The following is an 11818-nucleotide window of genomic DNA, read 5'->3' as shown; positions in this document are numbered from 1 at the left end:
GGGCAGGGAAAGGAGTTTCAAGATCTTTCACTAGCAGCAGTTAATGTTGGCCCAGACGGTCGTTGTGATATCAAATTGATGTAGCCTAAGTATTCTCAAGGAATAATCTACCAATAATTAATTTTGTGCATCTTTTATTGAAATGATAATAATTGTTTCATACAAGAGAGTAAAACTTTTATTTTTAGAGTTTTATTGCAAGTAGGGTAAAAATGAAATTAAGTTTTATTACAAGTAGGGTAAAAATGGAACTAAGTTAGAATGTTACCTAATTATCAAATTAAACTTATTCTTCATACATCAAACTCCATGTTATCTAATAAGAAGCACCATTTTGAAAAAGTTGAGGACATCTCACAATAAGATACATAAATTATTATTCCTCTCATTAGTCAATCGGTTTTAAGATGAAATTCTATATTTATCTAATAATAAGTCAATCTAAAAAATGACTAAACTAACCGTGTTAGATATAATATATCCTTCTAAAAAGTCATAATTATTTTGAATTAATTAAGAGACATTAATGCCTCTGAAAGATTGAGATTAAAAGTGTAAATCTTGAAACCTTGAAACCAATTTGAAACAAAACTCAAATCTCAAAGGTAAAATTGTAACAAAACATAGAGATTATATTGAAATTAAACTCAAATTTTAAGAACTGAAACTGAAAGTATAACATTTTGAGACTTAGGGACCAAATAGAACTATACCCAAAACTTAGTCTAGAAATATTTTTAAAGGGGTATTGTAATCCAAATGTATTTGTAAAATGATCACATAAGTATAATAAATAGAAATTTAAAAGGGAATGTAGTCCAAAAATGTTTTAATTTTTTTTTTGTTTTAATTTAGTCAAATTCTAATTGTTACTATATATATATATACATATATACACACACTAGGAGTTACTTTTAAAGTAGTTTAATTTAACATATTATCGTCCATGTTTGAAATGTCACTACCAACGAAAAAATGTCAATATCTCAATTTTTTTTTAAAAATGTAAATTATAAGATATTGAATATCGATAAGATATCTCGAGGAATATATATTTCTGAAAAATAAAAATATAAAACATTAAAACAAAAGGATTATTTTTAAATATAAGAAAATAAACCAAAATATTTACAAAATATAGCAAAATTTTAGAACTATCAATGATAGACGCTGATAGACTTCAATCAATGTCTATCATCAATGATGATATTGATTGAAATCTATCAGTGTCTATCCTTGATCGTTATAAAATTTTGCTAGATCTTGTAAATATTTTCAATAATTTTATCATTTAAAATAATTTCCCAAAACAAAATATATTTACATTAACCACTAAGCATTCATCCCTTTTTAAATATGTTCTATTATTATTTTTTATCTCTGAAATTTGAAGTTTATAATGGTTTGATCTCTAAAGTAATTTTAATGTTATATCTATGAGAACAACCTATCTTTAAAGTAAATTGAAAATTCCCATAAGGGATTGTATATGATATATATTTACTCACTTTCCATGACTATTCTATAAAAAACTTTCCAAGTTAAATAAAGCATAGTTAGTTTGGATTAGAACAAAGCCATAAATTGGTTCTTTATTTCATAAAATATAATACACACAATAATCAAAGGAAAAGATCATAGTGATGCAAAACTATATATTTATTTCAAAAGCACTTTCAAATGCCCTCTATTCACCAAAGAAGAACTTTAACTAACCAAAGCACATCTATTGAAGACTTAGCATTGGATTACTATTTTTGAATGGCACCCATTAGAGCACTTAATCCACCATTGAATTCAAAGCCATAAACATGACCCATTTTGGCTCTCTTAGTCTCAAGGTATCTTTTATTGTCCTTTGTAATTGGGGTTACAAGAGGAACTCTGCCTGAAATATCCAACCCATATTCCTTTAGCCCCATATACTTTGCTGGGTTATTTGTCATTAGCCTAATTGTTCTCACCCCAAGATCCTTTACAATCTGTAAAGTTATATACAAATATTCAATATCATCAATTCAAAACAAAATATGACTAATTGTTCAATATCAAAATATAGGTATTCAAAAGTAGTTTTATTCACTTCGAATATGAATGAACGGTCAAAATTATAATTCTACGTGACATTATCTAGTTTTAAAAAGTACCATATTGTCGTTTATTTATGTCTTATTTGATTACTATTTTATTTATTTTTTTATTTTTAGTATTAAACCATTTACCTTTTTCTTTTAACATTTTTAAAATCAACAGAAAAAGTTATTTATTTAAACAAAAATAAAATGCTCGAAATGGCCAAATTAAATGAGTAGCCCACCAAAAAAAATGAACAAAAAATGCACAAAAAGTTATTATTTATAAAAATTAATTTTGAGTTAGAACTTGTTTCTTATCTGAAATTTGAGTAATAATTTAGGTTCCATTTGGTAATCATTTTGTTTTTTAAAATTAAGTCTATAGACACTACTTTCCTATCTTTTTTTTTTTTATCTATTTTTCACCGATAATTTAAAAAGCTAAGCCAAATTTTGAGAGGACTGTTTTTAAAAATAGAAAAATAAACCAAAATATTTACAAAATATAACAAAATTTTATAACTATCAATGATAGATGCTTATAGATAGTGATTGACTTCTATCAGTGATATTGATAGACAATAGAAGTCTATCAGTGTCTATTAACGTCTATCATTAATAGTTCTAAAATTTTGTTATATCTTATAAATATTTTTAACAGTTTCACCATTTGAAATAATTTCCCATTTTGAGAATTAAAAAAAAAAAGAAACTCTCAAAAAGTTATTTTAGTTTTTGGAATTTATTAAGAATTCAACTATTGTACTTTAAGAAAGATACAAATTATTATAAAAATATGTGAATGAAATAAGCTTAATTTTCAACAACAAAAATCAAAAATCAAATGGTTGTCAAATGGGGTCTTAAATATTAATTTTTTTTTTTAAAAAAATAGTCAAATATTGAAAAACAAGGCATAATTTTTATACCATTAAATATTTATCTTGTACAAACTTACTTTACATTTCTCGTTTAACAAAAAAAGTTTTTGAAAACTAAAATAGGTTTTGAACTTTGTTTACATCAATAATCACTGTTGAGGATGATATAATAAAATACAAGAAAATTTGGAGTTTCTTTAGTTTGGCAATTTGAAAATAAAATTTTGAAAACAGGAAATTCATATAAAAAAAATTAAAAAAAAGAGTTACCTTTCATGTTTTCAAATATTTGTTTGATAGTAGATTTAAAAATTAAATTTCAACTTAAACAATTTTCACAATAAGTTTAATAATATATTTGTAAACCATAAATTAACTAATTACACTTACTCACTAAATATTAGGTTCAATATAAACTATTACTAATTAATTGATGAACTTGTTTTATATTAAAATATCTGGTTAATTACTAATTTTTAATATCACATCATATATAATATATTATACAATACATATTTTAATTTTATAAAAATAATTGAATTTATAACTTGAAATACTATATTTTTTATTTTTTTTTTCTAATATAGTTATGCATTTTAAAATTTTGAATTCAAAATCTGTATACACAGAAAACATTAAAAACAATATTTTCAGAATTTGCACTTTTAGATCACATAATCTAAAAACAATTTTCGAAAAACAAAATTCTGACCGCCTACCAAATGCATATTCACTTAGCTCAATGAATTTGAAAATGAAAACCTAAAAGAAAATATATGAATTGCCTACCTAACATACCTATATATTTTGTCCATGAAATTTAGATTTAGAGTGAGTAGTACTTTAATCTCTAACATTTCAAAACCCGAGATAGGAGTTTAGTAGCATTTTGGTCATTTCTGTCACTTTTTTATTAAAACGTTACTAAATTCAAACTTCAAGGACCGAAATCGTAATTTTTTCTAGAACCGAGTTGTTGATCGAAAATATTTGATCTTTCACTAGGGTGTTTGGTTAAAGAAAACATACTTGTGCGGCGACGGTATAGTCTCTAGAATCAATAGGCAATCCCAGATCTTGATTAGCTTGAACAGTGTCTCTACCAGCATCTTGTAAATTATATGCAAGAAGCTTATTTCCCAAGCCAATGCCTCTTCCTTCTTGGCCTCTAAGATAAATCAACACTCCTTTCCCAGCTTCCTCAATGTGTTGCATTGCCAAACCTAATTGCTTTCCACAGTCGCATCTTCCTGATCCAAATATGTCTCCTGTCAAGCATTCTGAGTGCACCCTCACTAAAATCTCTTCCCCATCACCTAAATCACCCTTCACAAAGTACCCCTTTTACATATTATTCTTCACATCATTAACCAATAACATCAAAATGAATACTCCATGCATTTACTCTAATCGTCCATTTTATTAAACCAACATTTTAACAAGTCTATACACACGTTTGAGAATTAATAAGTTAAGAAATCGATAATCGAAGATAAACAAATAACGAAAACATTAAAAATCGCCATATAGATTTACGTAGTTTACAAATGGTGTGTTACATACGTTTACGTGAAGAGGGAGATTAGTTTATTATTAGAGAGAAAATGTCATATTAGAGTCTGAGCTAAGCACCAATAAGATTAGAGAGTTTATATAGCACACTTCTCTAAACCCTATAAGACCAAAGTCGTAAATAACATAAATAGAGTTTGCCCTAAAAATTTTATGTTGATGGATAACGATTATTAGTTTAGAGTTTTAAATGATATAACTCCCAACTAGGGTTTCCCCTAAAAATTTTATGTTGATGGATAACGATTATTAGTTTAGAGTTTTAAATGATATAACTCCTAACTAGGGTTTGCCCTAAAAATTTTATGTTGATGGATAACGATGGTAGCTAGGTTTGAAACCAAAGTGGTTATTGTTACCTTAACCAATGCGATATGTTCGATGCCATCTAAGGTAGACTTGTAACAATATGCATTGAATGGTCCCCATGTAGTCGGCATCCTTGTAGGTTCTCCGATGCGCTCGATTAATTTCTCCCTCTTTCTCCTATACCTATGGAGTATACCATCATAAATAAGATCAGCTCTCTTATTCAATCTGATAATAATTTAGGTCTTATTTGGTAATCATTTTATTTTTATAAAATGTAGTATCAAACAAATCAATTATTGTGTACTGGAATTACCACTACCTTAAAAACAATTTCAACACGACCTTGATGTTAATCGTCTCATGTCAATTACTCCCAACATTAACACAACATACTCTTAATTAACTGACGAGCACTTGCCGAAATAGGATCAGAATCAAAGAAACTTTGCTTAGAAAAATGAGGAATAAAAGTAGAAGTTGAGAAAATATGTGTGGTTGAAGAAATGGTTACAACATTTTTAGTGAAACCAAAAAATTTGTTTGAAAATCGTTTTTAGATTACAAATTAGTGGTTTCGATTTCGAAAAATGTTCACATATTAAATGAAAAAATCGATAACACATTAAACGGGAAAACAATAATAAAACGTTTTTTAAAAAAATTATTACAATAAATGGAATAAAAGAAGTAAAATGTCAATTTTTGATAAATCATTCCAAATCGTTTTTAATTTTTGGTTTTAGAAATTTATGTTTGTTTCTCCTTTTTTTTTTTTTTTAAAGGATTTTAAAATGGAATGCACACCACACACACTAAAATATATATTTGGATTATTATATTTTCAACTGGTTTTAATTTTCTCTCAAAACAATTGAATTTAGAAACACCAAAAAGGCACTTCTAGGAATAATTCAAAAGCACCCAACTAAGTGCATGTTTTCAGAGATTACTTGTAGTCTGTAGAGATTGTTTTTGGGTCAAGTGATTTAAACGGAAGCACCTCAAAAAACACTTTCAATAAGTGTGCAAATACAAAAACAAAAAGAATTTATCATCAAATAATTTTTACTGAAAAACTTACGACTTGAACGAAATAATTATAGGATCACTTAATAAGAAAGAGTTTAAGAAATTTAGGACCTGATCAAGTCAGCTATGGAGATGATTTTGAGATTATGATGTTGAGAAAACTCGCGAAGCTTTGGGAGCCTAGCCATGGAGCCATCCTCGTCGACGATTTCACAGAGAATTCCTGCAGGAAAGAGTCCAGCGAGCTCCGCTAGATCGACGGAGGCTTCAGTGTGGCCAGGCCTTTTCAAAACCCCTCCTTCTCTATATTTGAGGGGAAAGATATGACCCGGTCGTTTAAAATCATATGGTTTTGAGTGTTTTGATGCCAATGCCACCACCGTCGCCACTCTATCCTCTGCTGAAACTCCCGTCGTTGTGCCCTCTCTTCCATCCTTCACAATTTTAATTCACGATCATAAGAATGATGGATGATGGTAAATTTAATATTCTATCATCACTCTAACAAAACATTATCATAAATTGCTTATAGATAATTTTTTTTTTTTTTTTTTTGTCTTCTTAGGACTACCTATATTTCCTTTTCCATTTCCTTTTTCATTTTTTCCTTTTAATTGACTCTTCCTAGCTGCATATTATCTTCTTTGCTACATAATAAATATAGTTGAATACTTTTTATTTGGTTGATACAATTTATAAGAGAAATGGTCAGAATTAATAACCTGAAATATTTTCATCTTTCACGGGTAATACTTTTTGACAATTCGTTACACACAATATTATCTTTATCCTGGCTGAGATTCCACGGTGAAAAGAAAAAATCGATAATTTGGATGTGGGATGAAAAGAAATCTAACTTTTATTCGAATCTCAAATTGATTTTTTGTCGGAAAGGACCAACAAAAACTATTATAATAATTTGCCAAAAAATTTGCTAGTTGTAAAATACTTTTAGAGGTCATGACAATTTTCAAATTTATAATCCAATTGGTGCCTTTTTTTTCCTTTTTACAAAGTTCACTTATTCGTATAGCTCAACTAAAAAAATATTGATTGTACGTGAACCTATTTTGTTTTTTTTTTTTTTTTATTAATGAATATTACAGCTTATTTGGAGATTCTGGTAGCTTTTAAAATAATGGTTAAAATTTGAATTTTTAGAAAAAGCAACTATAATATGGAAGTACATTAGTGATCATCAAATTTGAATTTTTAAACTTGAACCAACTAATTATATACGTTTCGTTGGATAACGATTTCGTTTTCTATTTTAGATTTTTTAAAATTAAGCCAATTTTCTCTCTCTTTTTTTTTTTTTTTTTTTTTACACAATGATTTGCATCTTTCTTAAATTTAAGATTTAAATTCTTAGCCAAAATAAAAAAACTAAAACAGGTTTTTAAAAATTACAGTCCCGTTTGGTAACCATTTCATTTTTGTTTTTGGTTTTTTGAAAATTAACCCTATTTCCTTCCCATTTCTTATAATAATTTGCTTCATGATTGAATTCTTAGTCAATTTAAAAAACAAAAACAAGTTTTTAAAAACTATTTTTTTTTTTAATTTTCAAATTTTGGCATGGTTTTTTAACCCATTGGTAAAAAATAGTAACTAAGGAAGAAATTTGGATGTAGAAGATAATGTTTATAGGCTTATTTTTAAAAAAAAAAAAAAAAAATTGTTACCAAACGGGACATACATTTTTTTAGTTTTCAAATTTTGCTTTGGTTTTTAAAAACATGGATAAAAAATAGATGACAAAGCAAAAAAATTCGAAGTGGTAGGGGGGTTTCTAGACTTAATTTTTAAAAACTAAAAAAAAAATCAAATTGTTACTAAATAAGGGCTATAGTATTTGGTAAAATATTACAAAATTGTTGTGGTTTAGTTTTAGTTTAATTACTAAAAGTAGACCTATACTCTTTCAATTATTGTTTTTATTATTTATCGTCAATGTCTAATTTAAAGTAGGGTTGTTTTCAAATATAGAAAAATGAACGAAAATATTTACAAAATATAACAAAATTTTAGAATTATTAATCATAGACTTTGATAGACACTCATAGACACTGAATGACTTCTATTAGTATCACTGATAGACACTAATAGACACTAATAGTTTTATATCATTAATAGTTCTAAAATTTTATTATATCTCGTAAATATTTTCAATAGTTTTATCATTTGAAATAATTTCCGAATCTTTGTTTTTGGTTAAACTGATTTTCATAGTTATTTAAAATCACTTTTTAATTTACTCTTATGCACAAAATCATGTACCTGCAAGTTTTCAAAACCAACTTTTCTAAAAGTCAACCATATTATCTAACTAGAGTTTTAAGATTCCTATTCCTGTCCTTTATATATATACATTTTTTATTTTCACATCTATTTTATTCTATATCAATAAAATTTTGATTAATTCAAATTTTTATAACAATTATTTATCCTAAGCTTTTTTCAAATAATTTAGATTAAAGAAGATAATTTGCATTTTAAATCATATGAACTTTTAACAATTAACTTACTTTAAAAAAACATTTTTGAAAATAGAAAACAAAATCAAAATCTCAAATGAAAAATCCATAAATACCACAGTGATGGTAAAGGCAGTTGAGAGCATCTCTTGGTTATCCTTTTGATCCACCATTAATGGAATCTGCAATCTCTCCAAATCTTCTCCTTTCATCCCCACACAAACAATCCCAGTTCCATGTTTTACAATGAAAGCCATTGCCTCTGTTGTTACCGACTCCGCCGCCATTATAAGATCTCCTTCATTTTCTCGATCTTCATCATCAACAACAACCACCATCTACAAAAAAAACATGAAGCTAGCTACCATGTCACATCACAACACATAAAGATGACGTGACAGTTATGACATTAACAACAAACCACTTTCACCTTTCCTTTCCGAACATCTTCAATAGCTTCCTCAATGGATGAAAACCCTTCCGTCGGACGGTCCAAGTCGGACTCGTCAAATGAAATTGGCTTGCCGCCGATGCCAAAGATTGTATCGTTGGCAACGGTTGCATTGACTTTGACATCGATATTAGAAGTAGAAAATTTGATAACTCCATCTCGGACGGAGCGGTTGGTGGTTTGATAGAGTTTAGAAGGTTTGATGATGGAGGGGACTTTGGAGGCTCGACTAAGAACTGTTGTAGCGTAGGGTTTCACATGGCTGATGGCTGCAAAAGCTTGAAGGTCTTTCCATTGTCTATAAGAAAATGTGAAGAGGACAAGTTGTTATCAAACAAATGACATTAAATGTATTCATCTCAAGCCACTCCCATGACTTAAAAGTTGCATGTATCTTAGATAGTTTAATCTCTCAGACTAAAAAAACGTCGATATCAAAATCCGCTTTTTTAGCCTCGTTTATTTTATGTCCTGTTTGGTAATCATTTCATTTTTTCTTTTGAAGATTAAGCCTATTTCTTCCAAATTTCGTAATGCAGTTGAATTTTTAGTCAAATTCAAAAAAACAAAAACAGAATTTTAGAAACTACTTTTTTGGCTTGGTTTTTTAAACGGTTAGAAAAGTAGATAACAAAGAGAGAAATTTGGAGGTAGAAGTAGTATCTATAGTCTTAATTTTCAAAAACAAAAAAATAAAAAACTATCAAACAAGACCTTAGTTTTATAGTTTTGAAATTTTTATTTGTTTCCCCCTATTTTTCAATTATATGATTCTACATTTTTTTAAATAAATACTCAAATTCCTAGACGAATAATAAAATCAGTACAAGTTATTGAAAACTACCATTTTCTTAGTATCTAAAATTAATTGTGGATTTTGAACCATGAAAACTATGTTGGAAAACTTGAAATAGTCTTCATAAGCTTAACTAAAAAAAAATATTACTCATCGTTTCGTAACCATTTGACTTTTTTTTTTCCTTTCTTTTTGGTTTGGTTTTTTAAATTTGAGCTTGTATTTTTTGTTCTAATTGCTTAATCATAGTTTTCATCTTTCCCACATGAATATTTGAATTCTTAATCAATTTAAAAAATAAAACAAAAAAATAAAAATGTTGAACTTGTTTTCAAAACTTAGCTTAGATTTTGAAAATTTAATACAACCTTGGAAATAGATATGTTAAATTGATAGATAAAAATAAATTTAATACTATATTATTTAATGTGATATAAAACAAAAAACTCATAAATAGAGAAATTGTTTATAAGCTTAATTTTAAAAAATCAAATAGCTATAAAGAAGGCTAAAAATTGAACTTACTAAATCTATAAAATAAAAACAAAACTTTACCTAATATTTGTTTAGTTGAATAGAAATGGGGGAATTCTCAAACTACAAATCTCGTGATCGCTAACAAATTCATATACCATTTAAACTATGTTCACTTTAGCTAAATTTTACGTAACCATTAATGAAGATTAATGGTTACAATGAGGGTTAAAAATTTAGCATGCTAATTTATATTTTAAGAAGAGAAACAAATATGAAAAAATCAAATAAAAGTATAAAGTGGACTTACCGAAGATGAGAAATGGATGTTGTAGAATGAAAAGAAAGGCTTGTAAAAGCCATTGCTGAGGGCTGAAAGTTTCTTATTCAGAATTCTGAATGGAAATTGAAGCTTAAATGTATTTTATTTGAAGTTTCTAAGTTCTCTTATTTATATAGTGTAGGTACCATTATAACGATTATTTTTAAGAATAAATAAAAACTTGTCAAATCATAAATAATATATTATATTCTTGAGAAGTTTTTGAAGTTCTCTTATTTCTATTTAGTACATCAGTTTCAAATGGTTTCACGTTTAGTCTTGAAATTTTAAATTTTGTTTTAGTTTAGTTACTAGGTTTCAAAATGCTCAATTTTACTTTTGATATTTAATTTCTGCTTCAATTTGGTCTCTATGTCTTGAAATTTATACTTTTAACCTCAATTTTTCATTAAATACTCACGTTCTTTCTTTTGGAGTTAATTTATTTTAATAAATTAAAAATCGTTAAAAGAATTATAATTAATTAAGTTCCACTATTTTTATCACTTTTAAAATTAAATTTAAAAACTTCACTTCTAATTATTATTACTTAATTAATAGAAATTGACGTCAATGATTGAAACTAAGTATTTGATAAAAAAAAATTAAGGTTAAAAATGTAAAATCTTGAAATCCATGGACCAAATTGAAACAAAATTCAAACTTATGGGTAAAATTGTAACATTTTAAAATTTAGGAACTAAATTAATAAACTAAATACTTAAGAACTAAATGTCTAACATTTTAAAACTTAGAGACCAAATAAAAACTAGAGTCAAAATCTACGGACCAAAAAGGTATTATTCCCTATATTTTTCATTGGAGCTAATATTTAAGCGTTATTTTCAAATATAAAAAAAATGAGCTAACTCATTTATAAAAATAGCAAAATGTCAGTGTCTATTAGTAATAGACAGTGATAGTCATCTATCAATGCCAGCCTGATACAAATAGACACACTGATAGATGACTATGAATATCAAATTCTAAGACTGTGACTAATAGACAAAACTTTAAAACAGGTCATTTGCATGTCATTTTGTTTTTCTTTTTCTGTTTTTTTTTTTTTTAAAAAAAACTTTAATCTTATTAACTCACATTCCTAAGATTTTTTTTCCACATTTTTAATAACCTTTTTAAACTTTTAGCCAAGTTAACCAAGATGATAGCGAGAAGAAGAAAAACTAATTTCGTTTTGTAGTTTTAAAAACTTGATAGAGATTTTCGAATTGTTAATGGAAAAGTCGATTAAATAACACAATTTTTTTTAGTAAAATAACACAAAATTATTTGTAAACTAGTGTTTTAAATAGGAAATTTAAATCAAAATAAATTTCACATAAATTATGAACCATGAATTATAAGATAATAGGTTGGGGAAAATAGAGAACACCAAAATATCGAAAAATGAAGAAATATTAATAGTAAT

The 11818-nt window shown here is 26.8% G+C and overlaps 1 protein-coding gene across 1 annotated transcript; it reads right to left on the bottom strand.

The window, feature by feature from the left end:
- Positions 1–1751: 1751 nt before the first annotated feature.
- Positions 1752–8851, bottom strand: LOC120069597 (bifunctional riboflavin biosynthesis protein RIBA 1, chloroplastic-like). Its single transcript, XM_039021386.1, has 6 exons — positions 8777–8851; positions 8463–8684; positions 5981–6303; positions 4888–5020; positions 3986–4282; positions 1752–1982 (listed from the first exon to the last, which is right to left on the bottom strand). The coding sequence occupies exons 2-6, from the start codon at positions 8682–8684 to the stop codon at positions 1752–1754; spliced, it is 1206 nt and encodes a 401-aa protein (XP_038877314.1). The 5' UTR covers positions 8777–8851.
- Positions 8852–11818: the final 2967 nt, after the last annotated feature.

The sequence above is a fragment of the Benincasa hispida genome, unplaced genomic scaffold (genome assembly GCF_009727055.1).
Source record: "Benincasa hispida cultivar B227 unplaced genomic scaffold, ASM972705v1 Contig50_2, whole genome shotgun sequence".
Classification (NCBI taxonomy): domain Eukaryota; kingdom Viridiplantae; phylum Streptophyta; class Magnoliopsida; order Cucurbitales; family Cucurbitaceae; genus Benincasa; species Benincasa hispida.
The sequence above is the reverse complement of the archived record's forward strand: the minus strand, read 5'-3'. Positions and strand labels throughout refer to the sequence as shown.

Excerpts from the sequence above, each read along its gene's own strand:
- LOC120069597 (XM_039021386.1), bottom strand. The coding sequence starts at position 8,684 with ATGGTGGTTGTTGTTGATGATGAAGATCGAGAAAATGAAGGAGATCTT. Across the intron at positions 6,304-8,462 it reads CTGCCTTTACCATCACTGTG|GATGGAAGAGAGGGCACAAC; the intron begins GTATTTATGGAT and ends AAAATTGTGAAG. Across the intron at positions 4,283-4,887 it reads AACATATCGCATTGGTTAAG|GGTGATTTAGGTGATGGGGA; the intron begins GTAACAATAACC and ends TACTTTGTGAAG.